Here is a 26,056-nt window from a genome sequence, read left to right as displayed (position 1 = left end):
CAAGAGTATTCCTGGTTAAACAACAAGCTGAATAAAATTGTCCAGAGAGCTACTTCAAATAATACATGTAGATGATTTATAGTTAATATTACACACGGAAGTGGGAGTGAATAGACAGCTTCAATCAATTTACATTTGATACCAACATAAACACAGACATAAATGCACTTATTCTTGTTGTCAAAATGAACATGAAATGAATTTCATGGCCGCAAGGGACAGAAGATATAAGGCGCAACCAGTCCAATGCGGAAGGAAGAGGAATAAAGGACTATTCACGCATTGAGTTGTACTCATCTGTTGGTAATGCAGGCATATATTCTGAGCAATTCAATGGTACAAGTTGAACAATGTTGTGTTTCCTTTCATTTGCTTATTCATGTGCATCCGTGTAGGCAAACTTAGGTTGCGAGCATACATTGCTCCGATCATAAAAGCCAACAAACCTCTTTTGTTTATCCTTGTAAAGCAAACTTAACTGCTCAAGCAGTGGCACAGGAACCAAAGGCACAAGGGGGCATACACAGGCAAGAATGTGAACATCGTTCACTGTCAGCACGCCCCCACCCCGCACAGCCGAGTATCTTCCTATGCCACTGTCAAGTAGTCATCATTTAGGGGTGTATTCAGTTACAAGTAGCTCACACAGGATGACCATGGCAATCAGAATATCACTAAACAGATCAAGAATTACATCTTCCATACAGAGCAGGTCTTTACTGAAGAAAACACTGCAGCAGCACTGACCCAAGTACAGTAAATGTCTGCATGTGCTGTACCTGCTTAGCCAAAAATATTATCAAGTATGAGGATCTTTGGATTTAATTCTATTTCACCCATAAGTGAAAGTTTTATGTGAAATGAGATAATAACGACCATTTATCAGGGTACTCTTCGCTAGCTTCCACCTTGTGAAATATTCAAGGTACATGTACAGGGTGTAAGGTGGGCTACATACATCAAGATAACATGCAGGCATACATATAGCATAATACTAGCAAGTCTTCCCCAGGCCGGCTGGCACACTACTTAGCAAATCAGCCATCCTTCTAGAATGTCTTCCCATCTACATATGGAAGTACTTTTGAAGCCAGTGAATTCGTTGCTCTGATAGATCACCGTGAAACACAAGCTTGTGCTTGATATAATGCCTACACCAAGTGTTCACAACATACAGTCATCAGTGCATATGCAAGGTATGGCCCACCCAAAATAAATTTGTTTCCATCATGAATTCACATTTTTCATGGATGTGTAGAAAAGGTAAAATTTATTCACATAATGTGGACAAAATCTGCGTGAGGTATACAAGTACTTTGTGTTGCCAGATTCTTTGCCACAGAGCACTGAGGGCCTTTGGTGTTGTCAACATAACTTCCCTTCTTCAGAATGTGTATAGGTCTCTCAAAATCTTGCTGTAGATTGGTAAGTCTGCAAGCTCATTGGTTGTATTCTGGTCACTTTGGAGGACGTTGGCATCTGTCATTAGCTGAAGTTGTAAAGGTTATTAAAAGATTCAGTCCATCGGCTTAGTACAACAGTGCTTTCTAAGAGAAGGTGGCCCTTGTTGTCTTCAATGGCTGAAGTCTAGTGTTGCCCTGTCTTGGTGAGTCTTCATTAGTTGGTAGGCCTTTTTTGTTGGTCTCCTCATGCCATTCCCTACTTCATGGTTTAGCATTGGTCCCCACTCCATCTCTCTTTCGTCCCCTGCTAATGTCCCAGCTTGGAAGCATCTTCAGGGCTGACTCTCCTTTTTTTCAAGACTTTCCTTTGGTGACAGAAATCTAGATCATTTGCTACCCAGGTTATCTCATATTCCTCCTCCTCCTCCATAGAACCTCTTGGACTATTAAAAGCAACACTTCTTTGGTGTTTCCAGTGTTTGTCTCTACATCACAGTTTATCATGTTCAGGGCAGTGAATTAGCCTCCAATTTGGGTCTTGAAGCCTTTCCAAGTTAAAGTGAACTCGGCATTTGATCGAGTAACATTTCTCCTTAAGCTTTAACTATGTCCATGCTTGAAAGTGATTTAGTTTTAGCTTTGATGATACTAGAGTTGGAATGCCATGGCAGTAAGATGAAAGCAGTTTAGTTACAGACCAAATCATCTGATATTGCTGTCGCCATCCCTTTTTTTCCTTATTGATTCCTTATAAGGATGGAAGGGAGTCTTAGGGCCCTGTCCGTTGTACCTAGATCAAATGTACCTACTGTATCTGCCCATGCGCTGGCACGTGGTGCAAAGCTAACTGTTCCTGTCACGAAGTACGACTTGAATGTCCTTCTTCTATGATGTCTTTATGCTATTTTGCAACTGATTGTAGAACTCCCCAACTTCATCAATGTACCTGGAAGCCAGAGCGTGATACTGTGCAGCCTGAAAGACATGCAAATGGAGATGCTGTACTCATGACGACGGCTTCCATCGCTTCTTTACATGCCAGAAAGCATTTTTTGCTGTTCCCTCCCTGGAGCTTAGCCAGTAGAGCATGTAGTCATTATTAATCCAGACCTCGACCAATCCAGTACGATATATAATTTCTGCTATGTCCTTGGCGACCATCTTCTCTCTAAGCAAGACCATAGCTGAGACCCTTCAATGGGTATTTGGTTGCAAACACATGCTTTTCTAGTTTTGTCCAGTCATGATTTGTTGTAGGAGTTTTTATCCTGTCATCCTCCCCAAGATTACACAGTAAATACTCAGGGTGCATGTGTTCTGGATCCATACAGCCAGTAACCCATGATGCAGGGTAGTGCACTTATTGCAGAGGAAACCTCTTCTTCCTCCTCAAGCTTGCATGAGCTCGTCTGGAAATCTGCCGACCACTCGACCATTGGGGCACACTGTAATTTGCAGGAAATGTAACCTAATTAATTTTTACTGTCATGGAACCTGCATGGATTCAAACACACCTTTCCACTGAGCACTGGTTGAAATAGAAGCTCTAGGCCACTCAACTATCAAGATGCACAAAAACCATCAGGGCACACTTCTGTCCTAAATCATGTATCAGTGAGTCTACTGCAATCAAAATGCATGGGTGTAAACACAGATAGCTTGAGCACAGTGCATTCTCTGTTATTCTTATAACCAGTATACCTCCATCTCGAGTGCAACACTTTTTGCTTCTTTTTGCACTGAATCGCTCTCTGTATGTTTGTTTTAGTCTGCTTCTTACTAGTTTCTCTTTTGTCTACGACTTATCATTTTTTCTTGTCTGCCCAATTTTTCTGCTATAGTTTCAGTTAACAAATACCAAAGAAGAAAAATGTATAGGTTGAAAACGTTTAATCTTTAATTTTAACTTCTTTTAAAATATGCTATGAACTGTAACTTTACTCTTGGCTTTTGAACATCATATCCACCCCACCTACTCTTACCGTCAAAACAAAACAGTTTTCACAAGTAGTGCAAATCAGCTAATAAGCCTATTCACTGTGCTGGCTGCAACATGACAAACACAGAAAACTAAATGCCACATGAAATCCCTCACTGACAGATACACATTGGAAATAAAAACAGTCTGAAGCATTTTAAAGTCACAAACTACCATTATCATGCTAAAACAAAGAGGAAAAAATTCAGAACATATGCACCCTGGATATTTACTGTGTAATACTAACATTGCATCAACAGGCAGTGATCAAAGGCCACTTGTTAACTATAGATGGTTGCTGGGCTCAGTGAACTAGGCCAACCTGATCATAACCCTGTTGTAGGAGGGTATGAGACTCATTGGTAATCAAACAAGCTTCATACATTTCACTATGTACATGTATGCTTTGCAAAAATCTCTCACCAGGCAAGGTTGATGTATACCAATAATTCCTCTAAACCCTAGGGGATCTGACCAAGCAGTCTGCATATATCAGGGTGTTTGGATACCAAGCCATAAACGATGCACACATCATTAAGAAAAGCAAGAGGTGCATGCAACATCTCAAGTTCTATCTACGATGACACAAAGTAAAGATGCGCTTTTTTTAAAGCATGGATTTGTAAGTCCTCAACATTGGCAGGAGAGAGATGTTGGATGGCAGGCAGCATACACATTCAATTAATTACACAATCAATGTAAGTTAATCCACAAACAGCTCAAGTTTAACTCATTGCATAAAATACAAGAAAACTACAGACTGCATGCAAATGTTCTCTCTCATTTCATAACCTTGCTTGTTACACCATGCAACAACTTGTTCAGGTTAAATACACAATTTTTTTGAAGCTCTTTGATGACTTTAAATGGCAACTGCTGACAACACAACATGATGTTCTATTGCAGAAGGTTCCCAAAATGAAGAACTGAGTGAGAAAATGTCATAATTCTGGGATTATGGACATTTTCATTCATGCACCACAGAAACAAAGAACTAAACAATCTTAAAAAAACAACAACAAAAAGAGAAAAGAAAAAGTAAACCTTAAAATAAAGACGGTGGTTATGACTGGTTGGAAAAATGTGTTTTGTAAGCTCCTATATGCTTAAAACATGGTTTAAAAATAATTATATTTTGCACAAAAATTAGTTCAAAAAAGACTGTTATCAAAACAAGAACATGTAAACAACTTACCAAATAGCAGAAAATGTAAAGCAAATGACAGTTTATGTTACTATGCTTGACACACTCACTGTCTTGTTTATGTGAGCACAAACCCAACAAATAGTACATGCATAACTCCCCAGACTGGCATCAGTCTGAACAGTTTTCACTATTCATAAACTTTATATTAGGACTGTTTGACTGGCCCTGCCCATTACAGCTTGTACACAAGTGGAATGTGCTAAAACATCACGGGACAATACTCAACCAGAATGACAAAGCAATGTGTCTATTTAATCAGGTTTCTTACAAAAAAAAGAAGAAAAAAAAGCAGTGATGGGCAAGGAAACAAAATTGTGTTTTTCCAATGTTTTCCTTTTATTCAACTTCGTAATCAATGGCTGAATAATTGTAGCAGTTCAGTTGCCCATCAGCATAAACCAAAACCCCTTTGCACTGTGTTCTACACCTATAAATACACCTCAGAGCTCCAAGTCTCCGTACTCTTAAAACCAGAAGATCTAAAAATTCTTACCAAAGCACAACCTCACATCTTGAAGGGAGTGAAAACCAAATCTTTCTGAAATTTCTGAGACACCTGAAAAGGAAGCAGAAGGATAATGAGTTAAAACCCCTGTTTAGGATGTCTGAGTAGGAAATAAGCAACTCTCTTCGCAAAAATCTTGTTACCACCTGAAAGAGACCTGCCCCTCCCAAAAACAATCTTCACTTGAGACATCCCAGAGAAAGACAAGCACAATATACCATAGATTCTGATGTCTCAGGAATAAACCACTCTTTTCCCTTCTGATATGTGGAAAGACGACAAACTTGCAAATAACGCGTGACCCGACACCCTTGTGTGTGGAAAGACATATCACTATGGCCACTGCCTGCATTACACATTAGAGAGGGGCTCTGGCTAAGCAACTGGCACCTTTTCTCCAAAATTCCAAATAAAGTGTGAAAAATACAAATGAATTTTGCCAAACAACCTGCAACACATTCAATCAGTATATGAACATATCTCACTGCACATCATGTTGTAGAGATTCTCATTAAGGAACCCATTGCATATAGCCAAGTGTGCAGACTAGAAATCACAGATCTTAATAAGATTTAGTCCAGGCTACTTTTGAATCTACTGGGGTTTGGTCATAGTAGAATCCCAGTGCTATTTTAGTTAATATGATCTATTCTGTTTCTGTTTTTGATGCTGTCAGGTGAATGTACTGTTTTGATGTTTAATGATAAGTCTATTCTAGTAAATGGAATCTACACTGTTTCTATCTCCAATGTCTACTACCCTTTATAGTGAATGACACTGAGCTTGTTTCTACCTTCCATGATAGTCCATTTTAGTTATGGAGTATAAAGTGTTTCTTCAAAATGCAGTCAAAGAAAATGCTAAGCAATTTTATCTTGTACTTTGCTTCATGCAGACACTCTTGTTCACAGGCTTACAAGTCATGTGTATAAATTGAAAAAAGCATCTTTGTGGAGACAAATTTAAAGACATATAGCACCCCTGAAGATTTATCATGTAAAAGATTTACAGAAAATCATTTGCGACCATATTCACCTCTTTTTTGATACTTTGATTGCATAAGCTGAAGTTTGCTTTCATGATATTTACATTCCTCTGCAAGTCCATGCACATCAATTTTACTTACTACAAATCAGTTCTTTTCCTCAAGTAAATGATACAACTTGCAGCCAAAACTTCAAAATGTATACTTTTCATGTTAATTATTTGGTATAACTTTATATTATGCATGACTCATTTACGCTACCACAAAGTTTAAAATAAACATCTGCAAAAAAGAATCAAATGAATGCAACAAATGTCTTGTCACTTCTGTTACATTAATGTGTTGGCCAGAAACAAGCTCAGAAAAACATAATGTTTGAGGCAGGAAATAATGAGATAGTAGTTCTACAGTAGTCATGTGGTTAGCTCTCAGAGCCCACTAGCAACTTTCTGGGAGACTTGAAAAGTAGAAATTTTCCAACAAGGTGCTTGGTTCTTCATACTTCAGACATTTTGAACCAATATGCATGAGAAGAACCTATAAACTATAGAACTATATTAGGCTTCATTTGGATTAAGAGCAGAAGAAAACTTCTATTAGTTTCAAGTAGAAAAGCTGATAACTGGCTAACAGATTAATAACAAAAGAGTACACACTATCTACTGCAGAAAGGAGGGGGCAGTGTGGCAGAAACATATACTAAAAAATGCAGACTTAAAAGAAAACTGTAGCTCTAAAAGACAAATACAGATTTCAAATAGGTCATGAAAATCCAATCTAAAATACAAGAATCAAATGACATTAATAAAAATAAAGTTGATTTATATAGTGCTTTTCCACACCATTAAAGTTGGGCTCAAAGCGCTTTACTAAGAAGAGAAACACACAAACATAATAATAATGGATGCTGGTCTAAAAACTGTAAGCTTTCAGTGTTCTTATCATTGTTGTTTACACTCACTCCCATCCTGCCAGCTTTGAAGTTGATCTTCGCAAAGCAAGGATCGGTACATTCAGATTTTCATCGACAAGAATGTCAAACACAAGTCATTGCATTATACTTAAGAGTAAATTACAATAGAGGCATACTGCATATTTACTTTCTATTGCACTGAACACCTCAAAATAACCAAACAAACTAGATACTTGTGGTTACAAGGCTTTGCCAGTCTGCAGTCTTTTTCAAAATCACTGCTTCAGAATATTTTGTAGAACATTAAGGGTAATGCTTGTTTTCTTCAGTAATAAATAAACATTGATAAAACTGAAATTTCAAGCAATGTGCTGTTTGGCTTGAAGCCATTTTTGTTGAATTGCACAATAATGTGTGTTTTCATCCTATGTAAACATAGTACTTTCATGGCAATAGCTGTGAAAGAACCATCTACATAACTAAACCTTCAGGAGAAGAGACAAAAATACACACTTTGTTTTAAAAGAAGATCACACCTTACTACCAAAGTTACCAATGAGGTCAAATTTTTCAGTCTTTAAGAACATTGACAACTTCTATATTTTATACAGGATGTTAAAAGTGTTCATATTGCACACACACATGCATCCCCGATACCATTATATTTAGTAAGTACCACCATTTAATATCGTTGAGAAAACAATACATTTGCTCTTTAATAATGTGAAAAATACCCTTTTCATCCCCTTGCACTGATGTATAAGTGCACATCAATGTGCACAGCCATGTTATCCTCACTTTGTTTGCACAACGTATTACCTTAATTTACTGACTGTAGCTTGAGCTCTGCATCATTCTTACCATCATGGTTTCTAGTAAATGCATTTAATGGGAAACTACAAGCTGCCACAAATCAAAATGCCACATCATTACTGAAAAAGAAATCCTTCAAGGGATGTGAGAATTGAGGCACTATAGGTCAATGGTTATTCTGGTAACCTCAAAGAATGGCAGCTTTTTTCCTCTCCTCCTATGCTCCAGTGGAAGCACCAAGTATAAGAAAAAGATTAGAATGACTTTTTAAATGTGTTAGATAGGTTTTTCACACTATGGGAAGTATTAACAAAACTACCCATATCTTCACAAATTTATTTAGGGACTGCATTAATATAGCATCATACATTTTTCCAGGTCATCATGATAGAAATGTTTCCAAGAATAACTCAAAGTCTACTTGCAAATATGCCTGACATAGGCTCATACCAGCCCCAGACGCAACAGTTTAGACAAAACTATAATACAACATTGTCCTTTAGCTCTAAACACATCACACACTGTCCTTCAGCTTTACACACCACAAAACACACTGTTTTTCTGCTCAGTCTCATGCATTAAGTTCAGTCTCATGTTTTCAGCTGCTCTAGTTAAGCCTTTTAATGAGCGGATGAAGGTGAAACAAATCTCTTTTAATCTGAAAAATATCACAGATAATTTGGGATCACTTTAACTGCACAAAGGAACACTTCAATGGTCAGAACTGTTATCCCTATCTTCTCTGGACACTTATTTAAGAGAAAAAGAGCCCATAGATGACCACGATGCACTGAACAGATTATAACATGATCACTGTGGACAAAAATGGCTGTAGTAACATGGTCAGTATGGACAGGTATTTGAGTCTAATATGCTCCTTGGAAAAAATATAAACTTGTAAATGGATCCTTTGACAAAGGGTGTGAATACTGATTTGTACTGTCTGCTACCCCCAAAAGATGTCTGAGTAAATGAAAGCATGTCTAAGAATGGTCTTGTTAAGCAATCACAATTGTCTTTGGCACAAGTGAAATCAACTTGCTGCTGGATGACTCATGAAAATGTTCCTTGCAAACAATTTACATGCAAATGCAATAGCCTAAACAGTCCAGCAGCTAAGCTGCCAGCAATGTTGCTCCCTCCTGCCATATTGCTACACAATAAGAGATTGTCAAGCCTGTAAGCATTTACAAAAGAACAAAGAAAAAGAAACAAAACAAAGCACATAAGCGATGTAGATGCATCAGATCACTCTGCCTTCTCTTCTTTCACAGCTGTGTGTGGTCGGCTGCCAGCTGTGTATTTCTCTCCCATCTGTCCTTTACTGTCATGAGAAACAACAGCCTTCAATCGAAGGTAAATTTCACGCCGCACAGTGGCTGTGAACTTGGTGACAAGGGAGCCTGTGGTTGCTGCTGCAAAGACGATGTTGATGAAGAGAATGAGATAATAGTGACCTAGCCAGTCCATGCTGCCGAAGTTCCCAATGAGGTCAAAATTTGTGATACCTGTTCAAGAAATGGAAGATCTATGATCAAGTGAGCAACATGTGTAAATCTGTTCCAAAACAACAAAGTTCTCATCTTGTCATCTTGGAACACTATATCACTGAATCATAGACTTATGCTCCCTTAGCCATCATTAAAAAGTTCCCAAGCTATCCGCTTTCACAAAATTTAAAAATTAGGCTATAAAATCTCAGGTCAAATAATGTAACAAAAAGAAACAAAGCTTCTCAGGCATTTGCATTCAAGTACACAAACAAACTGGTGACAATAATTATGTGTGGTCATTATATCACTAAGCCTGGTGCATTTACAAAACAGACAACTTATGCTCAATTGCACAGAAATCATAATGGCATTTGTAAAACCAGCCTCTAGATACACTTCACTGAAAATATTGCATGTATCCATTTTCACTGATGCATGCATAGGCACACACAGGCAAATTCTCTTTCATCTTACCTAACATTTTGGATACAACAGGAAGAGCAGAGCTGAGGATAAGGAGCACACTACAGTTGAACATAACTTTGCCCATAGATGTGTCACCAAGACTAGGTTGAAGCTGAGACAGATAGGGCAGGCCATAAAATCCAACCACAGCCGTGCTGATCAAGTAGCTAGTAACAATGTTAAGGTTTTCATTACACATTACTTTCTTCACATTGCTTTCTTTATTAATGTTTTACTTTCACAATTTGACATTTTTTTTGCCATTACAGCAAACAAACCATACATCTTATAGGCCAAACACAACACCAAACAAGTTAGGAAACTTATTTGAGCCAAAAAAAAAAAATAAAAAATACAACCATCTGTCGTGAATATAAATCCCTTAGAAAAAATTAAGAAAATATTTACTAAATTAAAAATTGTGAAACAGACAGTTGTGGTGTAATCAACATATGCCAGATTCACTGTTTAGAGCTAACTGGCATCCAAAGCCTGGTCATATGTAGAGTACAGTTTCTTGCTACAAGCTTTTATTAATGGACTGATTGCAGACGATCTTTTTTCCAGTTAACTACTAAAATAAAGACTGGTGTATACAAAGCTTCCTGTTTAGTCACATTCATTGTTCAGGCTCACCAAGACTAACCGCAAAGAACTTCACAAGAAGCTAAGCGTTGGTCTCAGAAGACAGACAGCAGTCCACTTACATCTGTGATCCCACCTCTCCAATTTACTGCATCACACTTTCACAAAAGCTTTAAAAAGTCTGCATCATCCAACACATCAAACATTCCCATCCAATACGTCCCATGTATGAAGGGCACTATGTCATACTTCTGCAAAAACTTTAAAAAGCCCATATCTCTCAACATGTCACAGGTGTTAAGGGCACCACATCACATCTAAAACAAACCAGGTTACACCTTCCTAAACAAACATTCTGTCAAAGCTCATTTGCAAAGGATACAAAATGAGGACAATTTCCAAGGCAGCTCCCACTGGCCCAATTGTGGACAGAGATGACAAGCCCAGGACAGTGTCCTAAAGATATTAGGTATCAACAGTCATGGCAAGTTCTCCACTTTAAAACACATAGTGACCACTGAAGTGCTCCAGATTTCATAATGACCATTTATTTCATGCCTACTGAACTATAACAAAACATTTTTATTATTATGAATAGATGCTCTTATTTAGCACAATTTCTTTTGCTTGGCTGCAAGCCTAATGCACCATGAAAAACAAATACTGTTTGCAAAAAAGAACATTTAGAGAAAGGGGAGGAAGAGGGAAAAGGTGCTCACCAACCACTGGAGTCTTCTATAAAATAGTTTTGAAATTTTGAAGGTTATTGTGACGCAGTAGTGACAAGAAATTCCAGACAGTGGCTGGAGAAAGAAAAGTGGCACGTAGTCATATGTAATCAAACAACAGGACCATCTGTATCAATTATAAAAAAAAAATTGCCTGACCTTGGCACCAGTGGGCAAAGCCTTTATTCCAATAAGAAGCAAAATGGTGTTTTGAGCAACGTTTAAAATGCAGAATACCTGCAACATAATATTAGATGATGGTAATAACAATAATAAATTATCATTAGAACAAACAAAATTTCCAATGGAAATTTTCCTATCATGGCAAAGCAGGAAAAGCAGTTGGATGAGGATTATTGTTTGAGCCAATAACTGCTTTTAATTGCCTTCTGGGATAAATAAAATCTTATCCTAAAGACCAACCTGAACAGTTTGTGTTTTTTTCAGATATCAGTAGACATAGGCGATATAAACCTAACCTGTAAATTTCAGCCTCCAAAACCCATCCATTAATTATTAGCTACAAGTCGCACCTGTGATCAACGAGTGCTGATAACACTAGTGCACCACTGACAACATTGCCAGCAGTCAACACCAATCAGAGAGAGAGAGAGAATGAGAGAGAATGAGCGACAGTTTGGATTATTTAGATGCTGACAATCTGCCTTTCTCATGGTTTTGAAAAACTGATACTTTAGCATGAAAAATGCAGGATTTCAACATCTGAATAGTCCAAATTGTCGCTCATTCTCTTTCTGTTTGGTGTTAACTGCTGGCAGCTTTGTGAATGGTGCACTACCATGATGTCGTCCATTGTTACCGGCGCTCTTTCATCTCAGGTGTGAATGTAAAATGGTTCTGAAACCTGGAGAGTGACAAAATATCATCAACAACAAGTTCCACACCTTTACCAACCGATGCCTATGCCATACCCTGGGAATAAGATGGCCTGAAAAGATCTCCAACAGCAGCCTGTGGAAAAGAACCAACCAGAATGCCACTAGCCAAGACATAAAAAAAGTGCAAATGGGACTGGATATGACACCCTGCGCAAACCAGCTGACACCATTGCCAAGTAGGCACTTGACCGGAACCCTCAGGGGAAGAGGAGAGTTGGGAGACCAAAGCAGACTTGGAAAAAAACAGCAGAAAGGGAGCCAAAGGAAGTCAGAACCACATGGGCCCAACTGAGGGAGGCTGCCCAAAACCGCGTCCGCTGCCGAGGTGTTGTTGCGGCCCGATGTTCCTCGAGGAGTAACAAGGAATAAACTAAACAGTTCGCATTTCAATTAAATATACATTCAAGTTAATGATTCAAGTTCATCAAATATTTTTTTTCATTCTAAAAACAATGATGTGCTGCTACCATTTGTTATATTTCTGCTTAAATGTCACAATCTTATATGAAAGGGCATGTCTTGAAGCCTATAAATCAAATGAGTTAAATAGGGCATGTAGCACAGACAATATCATGAATGTGTATCATGACATGAAAGTGAAAGAATGAAAAGAGAATCAATAAAATGACAGTTGTCAGTAGCATAAGTGCAAATGGATCAGTGGGGCATACTGCTCTCTTTGTGTGAATGGATGTATCTCTGTGCCATCAAAAAAAAACACTTTCCCAGTCTGGTTATTATTTTATTAATACATTTTTCTTTACTTCCAATGAGTTAGTGAAAGTGTGTAAAGGTGTAATTTTGTTTTTTGTATTCATATGAATGCTATCCTTGTAATAGATTGTGTACTATTTTAGGTAAATGTCGGTGTCAACTCCATAAAGTACCTTTATGTATACACAAAAGTATTAAGGCATTTCTAGAAAAATCTTTCTGAGCAATGATAATTTACAGTGTAGCACAGGTACTCAGTGATGTCGTGAGTTCACAGATTTTTGGCTGGAGAGAATTTATGAGGTGGGATGACTATGTATACCAGGACGTTTGTCACAGGTCTTCAGCTGAGAGGAGAGAATGTATAAACTGAGGTGACTGTGTACAAGGATGTTTGGTCCTGCCTTCAGCTGAGAAGCTGTGTGCAGTTCTGTTACACTCTTCAGTCATATCACTGGCACTGCCTGATATCTGCTGCTGACATCTGGCTCTGTACAACAATAGCAGTGGCGGGACTGCTCAGTGGCTTCTAGCTAGCCATAGGCAGTATTATTTTTGAGGGGACAATGTCACTGTGTGAGCCTTGAAGCATCATCCTCTCTTCAAGTTGCCAGTGAAATGGCTTTCCCTAGCTACCAGCTTTAGACTGCCTAGAACTGAGTGTTGTACATAGATGGGGAGCAACTATGAGTTCACCTGTGACACTACTTACTTGCAAGCACATTCATGTACTATCTTGACCCCTATAGAAATGCTTACTTTGTGTAATTAATGCTGACATTAAGATCATAGGTCTAACGTATATAAAGAGTTATTGCCAACTGATACACCAATTAGTACTCACTGTAAGGGCTAGAAGCAGTAACATAACAACAGGGTAGACCAGATTCTTCCGCCATGAGGAGACCTGCTGTCGTTTCTCTACAAATCCAAAAGAGAAAAGTCAATCTCCCCTCATCAAATAATTCTAATTACTTTCTGTCAATAGAATTCAAGACCCAAAAACAAAACAGGCAAATCCAGTCTCTATATTTATGTACAACAGCTACAAGAATGAACATAATAGTTACTAAAATTACTGAGGTCTATTTTCCAGTGACCTAATGAACTAGATTTAGGTTTCTAATAAGTCCTTCTCCACTAACCTAGTTGCTGGCGGCAGGACTGCATCTCCTCTAGCTGGAATAACAGGAGGTCTATGTTGGCATGACCATTTGCTATCTGGCCAGGAGCTAGACATAAAATTAACAAAAATTAACATAAAAATAACTTCAAGCTGTAATAACCATTATCAGACCAAGAGGAAAATGAAAAACATTAAACCAATATGGCAGTCATCAAGCTGAGTAGGAACAGCAACAACAAAAAAACAATAAGTGATAGTCATATCAGCTAGCTTGCTGATGATATTAATATATTGGAATCAATAATTTTCCCTCTTTTTTTTCCCTTAGTGTTTGAGTGTTAATTGCTAATGAGATAAGCCTGCCTGAAATATACAGTCCTGTGTAAGCTACAAGGGACCCTAGCACTATCAACTGATAATGGTTCATCAGATTCTAATCTACAACAGTGTATTATATTTTAAAACTGTTCTCATTAACTTTCTTATAACCTCATTCAAGCTCAACATAATAACATCAAGACTGGACAAAAGTCAGCAGTTTAGGAGTACAAGAAGAAGAATGATTCAAGTAACCAATCAACCTAGGATGACAATGTTTCAAGGTTAGGTCATAATCTTATAAAACCTTACCTAAATTTTTACACTGGATTTTGCGCTTCAGATTCTCTTCTTCTAATCTCACAATGTTCAGCTCCTCTTCAATATCATGCAAAAACTGTCAAAAAAACAAAGCAATTTTTTCATATTCTTCTTTGTATATTCAAGTTTGTATTTTCGTGTTCTTACACAAAGAAAGAAAGTGAGAAACAGGAAAAGTAAAATCTACTTATAGTTCTCTTTGTAACTCTAAGAGATACAAGCAACAATGGTTTTCATTCATTTTCTTTCATATATTTGTGTATATGTGTTATCAGCTTATTACTAAAAAGATTTCAAACTCACAGCAACAAACTGACATACACAACTTGCTAAAAGCAATCCTTAAACCATGCATAAATGGAAAATTCAGCAGAAATCAACTATATTCATACACATGCATGTGTATATGAGACGTAACAGCCATGTGCTGCACTAACCATGGTTAACACATTCACATCACACTAAGATCTTCTCTTGTCTGGACAAACACCATAGAGACATGCAAACCTTTGGCTTGACAATAAGCTCCCCCATGACTGTGAACATTCGGGATACACCAAGTGGGGTGCAGGCTGCACAGCAAAAATATTAGTTTCAGTCTAACAAGATGTTTACCATCTGCCTACTAAGCTTTGAAGTAAATACTAATCAAGTCAACTTAAATCAGAAATCCTCTCGTGATCTGTATAGTGTTACTTGTTCTGGAATCCCCAGACCAGTAATGAGTAAGTAAATTGCTCATCCCATAAACCAGCTGTCAGAAATTCATTATCCTTTTTCACATTTAGATCTGAAACCTTGTACTAGATTTGTATTTGAAATGTGTATTGTACTGTAGCCTGACATGCATTACATCAACTGCATGAAGTTTCCCATTTCGTGTACCTCTTAGAATTCTATTAATACTGGAAGAATGTCTCAGGTAAAAATAAATAACTCTTGAATGAAATAATACTACAACAGTAAGGATTAAAATTATCAGGAAAATTAATGTCCATGATTATGAGCATATAAAACAGATGCAGCTGGGTGTTTTAGTGAAACTGACCTACTCAAACATCGGGTCAGCCTCCATGTCTGCTGATTTACCCCTTAACATGGGAAATCTTTTAATCCACTTCAACAGAAATGAATCAATCTAAGTGGCAGTTTTTTTAACTATGTTGGGAGAAGGAAGGTATCAAAGACAACAACTTCTGCCCCCGTTAACAATGCTAAAGTGTTGGAGAAACATCAAACAAGATCACCCCTTATGCATAGTTTTTTTTTTATTAATACTTCATAAAGGCAGCTACTATCTTTAATTTTAGATAAAATTAAAGAAAAATACCTCGTCATCAAGTCTTAACGCAAAATACACAGACAAGAATGCATGTGCATTTGCAGATGTAAACAGAAGAGGTACAATGCTTTTGCACTGACTAAGAATAATGACAATAAGACAGAACCACCACTAGGTGCACGTTGTTATTATTTAATATGTTCCACAATACCTGCTATCGTAGGTTACCTGCTCAAGTTATAGTTTTTGCTGATTCAACCTGTCAGCAGTGTTTTTCTAACCAGAAACACATATAATCAGGATCTATTGTGTTGGTCTGGGTACATTAATACACAGAAGAAATTCCAAATGCTATGCCTGGTATTTAGGAAGTTCATGAAAATGAGAACTGTTTTAAGAAGTTAAAGATAAAAGCTTTCCCAGAAAATGTCAAAAGAAAACCACTGAGAAAGAGAGAATATGGAAACATTAAAAAAATAAATGTCTATTCCAGCAGCTGCATTGTATGCTCATACATATTCAGGGCTTCTGCTAAGGCTAAATTCTTTTGGGTCCCAGGGACCCCTTCTTCAGATTTTAAGGGGTCCCTGTTTTTCGCCCAAATTTGAATGGGACCCCATTGACGAAAATTGAAGGGGTCCTCTGAACTTTTAATGCGTACTGTACGCAATTGTTTGTGTAAGCAGAAGCCCTGATATTGTGTTTGATCAATCAAAGTTATTAAACCAATCTGGATCAGAAAAAAATGAGATACTCACATAATAAAAGCAAGACGCCTATGAATGAGATGAAGGAATAAAGATAAGGAAGATAGATATGCCATACATCTGTAAATAAAAGGATAAAATATTTAATGCACTATTTTTTTTTTGCTATTGGTGACAGATCAATACACTAAAAACAAATCCCACCATCAGTCTAAATGTCCATGTAAAAATAATTGTTAAAACAATGATTGTAAATTATAAATAAATCATTTTTTTATTTTAATAGCTTTGGCTATTACGCAAATTGTGCGGTAAAATGAACATCAGTTTACATGTCTTTTTATTTGTTAGCTATTTCACTAAAGCATTAGGTCTCTCCTTTGCAACACCTAAAAATAAAAATGCATCCATTAATGTATTAAAGAAAAAGAACATCAAAATATGGATAAAACAGCTCAGAGATTATTCTAAGGATTTTAAAAACAAAAGGGCCACAGGTCTCCACAGCTGGAAAAAAAGGGGCATCAAAAGCATTTTTGATAATTTTACCTTTTTCTCTATGTATTTGACATGGATCAGAACACTGCACAACACTTTCAAAATCTCAATGAAGCGGAAGTAGTAGTCGATGAAATAAATCAATACGAAATCTCTTCTTATTAACTGATATGCAGTCTTTCTCCATTACTAATTTCCCATCTGAACAGTCTACATTTTTTATCCAAAGATGATTGCTTACAAATGAAATACCCTGAATAAATAAAAAATCACGGCTATAACTGCCTCGGGGCTTCATCCTTTCAAATTATTTTTGATATTGTTGAATTGTAGACTGCCTTTTGTTCTCTTTTATATATATATATCAAAAGAAACTGAATACACTTGCCAAAACATTGTCAAACTATATCATATAACTTTGACAAATTCAGCAATGTTAATTTATTTGCTTCCTCAGTTCACCAAGTCAAATTCTGTCCTTTTTAAAATTGATAGGACCTGCTGTGAGAAGTCTTCCTCAACCAAAACCATCATCCACCAGTCCACCCCTCTACTGGATGGGTCTCTGTTCATTGGTGCAAGCCTTTGATTTCAACTTCCTGAGCACACCTTTGGAAACACCTCTCAGACATTTTTACTCTCAAGGATGGCAACACTGACAAATGACAAACTTTATTAATCCCACTGGCCAATTATAACCTGGGAACTGTCTTTTGTTTAAAAAAAACCTGCTAGTTATAAGACAAGGATATAGGAGGGGGAAATCAGTGTTTTACGCCGAGCCAGCATCTAAGGCTATATCACGGCAAGGCAGCCAGCCCTGTAAACAGATGCCACATGCAGAGAAAGAACAGTGTGTCCGAGACAAGAACTGAACCCAGGACAGCCAACCTTCACTGTATAGGTGACAGGTGCTAACCGTTCCACCACTGGACTGCCCAAGACAAGGATATGGAAAGTGGTGGATCATAACAAAACATAAAAACAGGAAATATTAAAAAAAACCTTCATAAAGCACATCATCATACATCCACACAAACAAAACCAACAATTCATCTATTGCTGAACAGCTTGGCTGCAAAGGGTGCAAAAGATTTCAAGAGGCTATTACTTCTTCATACAGGCATAGCATTATATTTACTGCAGTTAATAAAACTAATTCACTAGCTAGTGCATGTTCCGACAAGAGCAAAATCATGATCAATGGCAACGACAAAGCAGAGATCTTCATAAAAAGAGTATAGCTCAAAGAGGTAAACAGTTCTAAGTACTTGGAGGCACCCACTTCAAAGTTGGCATCTCCATGACAGAGATGTATCAGGATGGCTACAACAACAGAGGTAATGGATAGGTTGGACAGGGTCTGGCACAGCAGAAGTACCAATGGCTATGTTGGACAGGGTATGCAGCCTGGTTTAACATTAGGTTTACTAATCTGTACGTTCCTCATAGTACCAATCTTGCTTTACAGACGTGAAAGGTAGATTGTGCTTGCTGATATGGAGAGGAAAATCATGGCATTCAAGAACAAGTTTCTGAGGAAATCATAAAACCAATGGCTTTGCATGAGGTACAGCTGCAATACTCAATGGACACCAGGAACCCCTTCTTGCAGCAGTAAAATGGTGTAAATTGGTTAGGTCTGGTCTGGCTGTGTGACCTAACATAACTGTCCTTCAAGGTACCTTGGAGCATAGTTGACACCACAGTGGCCAGAGGAAGAACTGGCTTACAGGCGTGAAGGAGCTGACAAGATGTCCTTTGCAAGACCTGATCACTATTGTCCACAGATGCAAGTCGCAGTTTTTCTCAGCTCTTGCATCTATGTTCTTCCCTCTACAACTGGGACACTTGACAGACATGTTCTAGTATGGACAAAATGCTGGCAGCTTTTCTGACAATTTGCTGATCCCCCAAAATAGCCAAGTTCTTCTACTTAACAACAATTACCATCGAACAGTGTTTCTCAAAGTACTTTGGACCATGGACCACTTTACTAAAGTAAAAAAAATACATGGACCAAGGCCTAAAATCACTCTGTACCATAAATTTCAAATTTAAATTGCCACATTTGGTTCGTTACAATTCAAAACTAAATATACTTTTGTGACAGTAGTATAGCAATGAGTTTACATAAAATTACATACTTCACAAAGTACACATAAAAATTAAAAAAAAAGGAAGTGCACTGCGTTACAAAGGGTAACAGATGACATGTTTAAATGAAATACTCGCAATGTGAGGTAAAGACTTAATTGGTAAGCGACCATTTTATGCCAGCAAGTAGTTTGGCATTGATAAAACTAAAACTTGTGTGAAATAAGTACGGGACTAATTAATGTATCTGGCAATTTAAACATCACTTTGCTGACATATGATGACTGTCAGGACAACCTGACTTATGCTTGCTGCCCACATTTTGAGAACCACTGCCCTAGAACACTATGTACAATCATGCATGTTCAAACTGTTCCTATGATGCTGAACCAATTTCATGCTGTGAAATTTATGGCTGGTAAGTAAAAAACAGTTCAGTGATTGAAAAGATAATATCAATTCTATTGTCAATTGTATGGCTGGTTTCAAACCAGTAAGAGAAAGCCAAAAATTTTGTAACTGCCAAATCATGTCAATGTACTTTTGCAGGCACATGGCCACGCTGGCTCTTATACGATGTGACCTACAGAAAAAATGTGGGGATCACAAAAGGCTAGATCCTAAAATAATCTCTGTGGCATATTTAAGAGGCAAGTGCATCAACATACAGTGATCTCCATATTAAATTTGTCAAAAGTGTAAGACAAATATTAATAGCAGATACAAAAAACAATCAAAATGTGTGCACATGCCTGCAATAAAAAATAAAGACATGCATAATGAGAAATGCATCGGCCCTATGCAAGGAGGAGAAACAAGGACTAAACTAATAATGAGAAAAGGATTATTATCGAGAATGTGACAGAGAAAGAGGAAAATAACTGTCAAGTCTTTAAATCTTACCTACTAGCAGTTGTCTCCCTTTGAGCTTTAAATTCATCGATACATGATATGAAATATTGTGGCCCTGGGGGTTTTACACCTATAAATAGCAGTGAGACAAATAAAAAACAAAGAAAGAAAGGGAAAAGGAAGATACCAAATAGTTGCTGTTTGCTGTAGTGATCCTCATTGATGAGAGCTGAGGCTACCCAGGCAATGCCAAACACCACGACTGCCAGTAAAAATAAGACCATAGCTGTTTCATGCACTCTTGACATTATGCCCTGTAACATAAGAAATTGTTCCCTCAAGAAATGCATGAGAAAATAAATTTTACTTATTATTTTTTTCAATCCAACATAATTTATCTTAATTTGGAAAGCACATAGCCAACTAGTCAGAGGAACAGTGTTTGAGGACAGGTCAATTGCAATGTGGCACAGCATACTTCCTCCGTTGCCCCAACAACTGCAAGTGTATCCAATTTGCCCTCAAGGGTTGTAAAAAGAAAGTGGGCAGTATGGTTCCCAGTCACTTAATCCCCAGACACTTAATCCCCGACACTTAACCCCCTAGATGTTTAATCCCTAAGCACTTAATCCCCAGACACTTAATCCCTAAACTAAATCCTTAATTATAAAAATTATGAAGTCAGCAAAAAATTTAATTGAAATTCAAATTATGCTATTAACTTCAATGTCATTTGAACATCTACAGCATTAGTTAAAGTTCATATAGGCTAGTAAATTTAATGTTCTTTAACAATATATACAGTATATATGTATGCTCGAAATAGGATAGAAAAATAGGCATGAGATCATGTTGTGGCATTGACTGCAAGCAATTCGAAGGAATCGACAATGTCTTCTTCACGTACATAGGCAAGTGCTGGGAGGCATCTGACCATTCCACGTCACTCGTCGTCTTCGTCATCATCACTTCTCATCCCCAGTTCAGTGACTTTGCGTAATACCGCTTGACTTAAGTGACAGTAACATCCCGTTACTCTACATGACTGAAACTTCTCTCGAAAAGCGGTCATCGCAGCTTTCTCAAAGTCTGTTACTATAGTCTCTGGGGCTGCATTAGGCATTAGCTCTCTAACTGCATCCAACAATCTATTATAGGTTGCACTTGATTTATAAAGGATTAAGTGTCTGGGGATTAAGTGCTTAGGGATTAAAAGTCTAGAGGATTAAGTGTCGGGGATTAAGTGTTGGGATGAAGTGTCTGGGGATTAAATGACTGGACACCAGGCAGTATGTGTGTAGCTTACCTGCTGCTCTTCCTCCCCCACCCCAAACAACTACACTGTGGTGTGGGTGTACATTATGAAAAATCTATGGGCCCGTTGTGATGTGGGTGTACATCATCAATAAAACTATAGGCACACTGTGATGTGGATGCACATCATGAACAAAGATAAATGTAGCAGATGAATACGATCACCTTAAGAACTGACCTTTTTAGAGCCTGAGAAGCCCTCTGCTTCAGTGAAGAAGTATGCAAAAGGCATGAGGATGAATAAAGCAAGGTTGGAGAAGAAGAAAATCTGATTCCAAAGACCTGAATACAAAATTTTTTTTTTAACGATTACTAATTCTACAATGAGGCTGATTTCATCTGCCAACACTCTTTACTTTAAAAAAAAATACATAAAGCACTATGCAATGTTGTTAATTCAACTTCACGTTTTCAAAAGTAGTAATGGTAGTATGGTCATGTGTAATGTTAACACACTTTACTTCACAATAAGATACATGCACACCTTTCAGCACCCTACCTTGAATGAGAGATGTGTTCAGCCATTTAACATAATAACTCTTGGGATACAAATGCAAGACTTCATTGCTGACAATTGACATTGGCAGCAATAGCACTGCTCCAGCTGAGACGGAGAGAGTGAATGTGCAGAGCCAGAGACTGAAACAGAAGATGTTCACATCACAAGCACATTTAGCCCCAGCATAGACTGTTGATCAGACGCAGCTTATGAATATCAGTCAGAAGTTTAACAAATTTAAAGATGTCTTCTAGTACTACAAATAACACCAACAAAGAGTATTAATGAAGATACACAGTCAAAGTCTGCAAGAACAGTCAAATAAGATGTCAAGAGTTTAAAACTGAACCTATAAATTAAAATAAAGATCTAACACTACTTTACTTTGTGTGTCAATACTGAGTGATTAAGAAAAAATTATATAAACAGCCATTTTGTCATTATACCAAAAAGATGGAATATCATGCTGCAGAATGTCTAATTACTATTTTGAAAAAAGAAGCAATCACCATTCATCTATATGCATATCTTAACTATGACCAGTTATCTGGGGGACATAATGAGAGACAGCAATGGCAATCACTACATATAAATTTATGTAAATGCTAGCTACTCACAATATTCTGTAATAACTACATATTTTTTATGGAAATATTGGCTACTCACGATATTCTATATACAGCTGCATCTTCTTCACCTGAAATAAAACAAATGAGACAACTGCCACCAACACTTCCTTTATTTTTATAAAGCAAAAAAGAAAAAAAAAGGCCCACCATGTTACATGTTGTATTAATAATAATTAAAGAATTTATTAAGCATCCATTCTTGCTACAGCAATTCATGACACACATATAAAAGAACATGGATACATGTGCATATTAACCCACACACACATGCACTACAAGAAGAGAAAAGGGTAATTACGAAGGGTTCTTCAAAAAGTTCTAAGCTTTACCCAGAAGAGTTGCAGAAACAAGACAGTTTTTCACAATTTTTCTATGTAGCACTCTAGAAGTGTACTAAGTTATTTCTTTGCTTGTGGAGGGTAGGGGTTGAACAGCTCCCTTTCTCACACAGGCTGCATGTGTAATAGCCGGAATTAACTGTCCACCTGTGGGTGCTGGCTACTGGACCTATTGTTACACCAGAAGTTACGCAGTTGCCTGAGCCACTTTGGGAGACCATGACCAGAAAGGGCGGGGTCAGGGTGTCTACTGGCGCCACAGGAGCTGATTAAGGTCATGACGTGACCATGGGAAAAGGGGGTGGATGGTTTTGGAACGTTCGACGGGGAGAGAATAAGTAGTGTAGAGTTCAGAGGGGCTTTTTGATTTGGAAGTGAGAGTGGAGAGACGGTAGGCCAGACGCCCTGTGAAACTATGAATAAAATCTACAGTTGTGCGGCAATTTCAATCTTTGTTGTGTTCTTGTATGACTAGTCCAACCCCTATGTAGCCATCAGGGACTGATGAGTTGCTTATATCTTTATTGTCCCCCTTAACATCAATGCATTTGTCCAAAGATGTTCAAGAATTTCAATCCCATCACGAAAGAAGGTGGTGTCCTGGACTATGAAAAACTCCTTACAGAAAATATGACCTCATCATTGTTTCCAAAATGGCAACCACATAGGTGGGATTTGATTTTACTATACAGGTAAAAGTCAGATGGAGCTAAGTCCTGGTGAGTAAGGGGAACAGGGTAGCAGTTCAAAGCCACAATTGTTTTTTAACTACTGCAACCTGAGAAGAGTGAACAGGCACGTTATCCTGGAGCAAGAATACACCTGCTCTCAGCTTCCCTCTGCATTTCAACTTGACTGCTTCCTTCAGTTGTGTTAATTCTGATGTCCATTAATAGGTTTTTCCTTTTCTAGATAGCGTATTGAAATCACGCCCTTAGAATCCAAAAAAACAGAAGCAATCAACTTGCCAACCAATGTTGCATGCTTGAATTTCTTCGTGGGGTGAAGAACCACTGTGTTTCCACTGTTTGCTTTAAATCTTGGATTCAGGTTTGAAGTGATGAACCCAGGTTTTATTTTGAGTGACTAATCTGCAGTGTCAATTCTTAAGGTCAGCCAGGAAGCGAGTCAGAAGAAAAGTCCTGGAAATGTCAACACTTTGCAGCTTTTGCTTCGCGACAGCATTATTGGGATCCATCTTGCAGACAGCTTGCCCATCCCCAAGATCTCAGTTAAAACAGTGTGGGATGAACCAGAACTAATGCCTATGGACTTAGCTATCTGCTGGACAGTAAAATGTCTGTCAAGTTACAGAGCCTGGTGACTATAAAGGCTGTGAACTGTCTAACAAATGAACCTCAGCACTCTGTTTTATGCTGCTATTACCCTCCTTGGAGGTCAGGCAACCATTTGCTGCTTGGTGGACAAAATGCATTTATAGTCAGTTTCCTCGGTAAACCTTCAATTTGTGACCTGCTCTGCCTATAAACTCTCCTTTTAACAAGCTTACAGCTGACATGTAGTACAATTACAAAAACTATAATCTAATTACTTAACTGCTTATAAACAGAAAAATAAAATGAATGAAATAGCCTTTGACATAAATCAAATATGTAAAAACAATTATACAACAATTTTCTTATTGCATCCATGGACATGCACAGCACCAAGGTGTTTATTAATCAAGACCCACCTATTAAAATGTATGACATACCTGCATACATATCTTCATTGTCAGCCTTCCTTCGAAACTGGCATATGGTAATGTAAGAGCTGACATACAATAAAATTAAGAGCAGTAAGGAAATCTGAAAAAAAGAGAAAAATCAATGGTCAAATATAATAGCTTAATTCTTTTTAACCCTGCTCTCATTTATTTTGCAATCAAGACATAAATCTATAGTGAGTGAGGGTAAGAAAGAAATAAAGATAAATTAGTCTTAACCAGAAACTACAGAACTAGTCCCACGGCAGTACTCCCAACTCACTCACTCCACTATCATCCATGCACACATGCACATGCATGAACAGTCAGTACTATATAATAATAGAAATCATTTATAAATATTTATAAATCTGAACTATCTTCATATGCATGCATGTATCAGTATCCTTGCAAGTATCCTTTTTATAACTGTATATGAAAATCCTAGGTTTCATGTAACTGATCAGGCCAAAGGAAAATACAGATAAAACTTTAGTGACCGGCACAGTATCAGGATTTTAAATTCATGATAAATGTAAATATAATTATTCCTCTGGAAAGCTTAGTTAAACAGGCTAGTCAGATACTGGTGAAAGAAAACCAATAAACCTATAGAAATATGACTCCCAATGTTATCTATGCTGCATGATTAAGAGATTTGGCAGAGAACTTTTAATATGTTAGGGTAGAAGGAAGCCTGGTTTTTTCAGTAGCACTTATAATTCAGTAGCACTTATAATTACTCAACTTCTAACATAAAGCCATGTGTCCAAATTTTAAAAGATGCAACTTATCGTCAAAGACACACAGTTTGCCCTAAACATTTACACATAAGACATAATATATCAATGGATGAAGGTGTGTTTCAGTTATAGTTTGTTTTTTTTCCATTGCGTAAATGTCTATTAATTCTATGACTAAACATACTTAAACTGTCTATGCATTACATGTTGAAATATGCATCAAATTAATATCACTTCCCAGTAAACTCTCATTCGAAAGACTAGCACTAAGTGAACGCCAACAAAAAAAAAAAAAGTGGGGTAGCTGGCACACAACGTGGCTTCCTACATAAGCGCTGCTAGAATATTTTCCGGGTGGCATTGGTCTAGTACTACTTCCGGGAAAAAAAAGGCGAAAAATGTCTTTAAAAAATGTGTACGTTCTTCAAATTATTGGCAAAATAAAAGCAGACGACAACTGGAATAGCTTGCTTGCAGTAAACTCATTAAAACTAAACACTAGATTTCATACTTTATCAAACAGTTACACAAAATTGCAATATCAGAATTAATTCAGAGTAGCTCCAATATTAAATGAAACACATAAATTAAAATAACTGCTTTAATCATATACTTTCCAATGTGCTCTGTACTAATTTACTGTGCCTGAATCAAGCTCGTCTATCATCCATTACTTACTATGTGTTCTCGAACAGCGTTATGGAAAAGTTGCTCTTGTATCGTAACTTCTGGGTCGTCCATTGTTGTCTATTTCCATGAAAGATCGAGTATCTAACAAAGCAAGGAGACTTGAAGAAAAGTGTCACGCTTAATAATAAATTTTGTCTCGCCTTTGAGTTGAGTTCAGCACATTGTTGTCATTCCGCCATTTAAAGAAACCCTTCCCACAATCCTTCGTAAAGTCGTCTGCCGAGCTCGTCGGCTGCTGCACAGTGGGTT

The 26,056-nt window shown here is 37.5% G+C and overlaps 1 protein-coding gene across 1 annotated transcript; it reads right to left on the bottom strand.

Moving 5' to 3' along the window:
- Positions 1 to 1,667: 1,667 nt before the first annotated feature.
- Positions 1,668 to 26,012, bottom strand: LOC112556416 (limb region 1 protein homolog). Its single transcript, XM_025225407.1, has 15 exons — positions 25,796 to 26,012; positions 24,384 to 24,477; positions 22,369 to 22,399; positions 21,703 to 21,842; positions 21,382 to 21,485; positions 20,077 to 20,203; positions 16,494 to 16,562; positions 14,961 to 15,025; positions 14,445 to 14,529; positions 13,834 to 13,920; positions 13,533 to 13,609; positions 11,235 to 11,312; positions 10,730 to 10,803; positions 9,772 to 9,929; positions 1,668 to 9,312 (listed from the first exon to the last, which is right to left on the bottom strand). Exons 1-15 carry the CDS (start codon positions 25,856 to 25,858, stop codon positions 9,053 to 9,055), a joined length of 1,512 nt encoding a protein of 503 aa, XP_025081192.1. The 5' UTR covers positions 25,859 to 26,012; the 3' UTR covers positions 1,668 to 9,052.
- Positions 26,013 to 26,056: the final 44 nt, after the last annotated feature.

The sequence above is a fragment of the Pomacea canaliculata genome, linkage group LG2 (assembly GCF_003073045.1).
Source record: "Pomacea canaliculata isolate SZHN2017 linkage group LG2, ASM307304v1, whole genome shotgun sequence".
NCBI lineage: Eukaryota > Metazoa > Mollusca > Gastropoda > Architaenioglossa > Ampullariidae > Pomacea > Pomacea canaliculata.
Note: the sequence above shows the minus strand (reverse complement) of the source record. Positions and strands in the feature narration are given on the sequence as shown.

Coding starts and splice junctions, on each gene's coding strand:
- LOC112556416 (XM_025225407.1), bottom strand. CDS start 25,858: ATGGACGACCCAGAAGTTACGATACAAGAGCAACTTTTCCATAACGCT. Junction 21,843..22,368: donor GCAGCTGTATATAGAATATC/GTGAGTAGCCAA, acceptor CTTCTGTTTCAG/TCTCTGGCTCTGCACATTCA. Junction 15,026..16,493: donor AGGCGTCTTGCTTTTATTAT/GTGAGTATCTCA, acceptor TTTGCTGTGCAG/CCTGCACCCCACTTGGTGTA.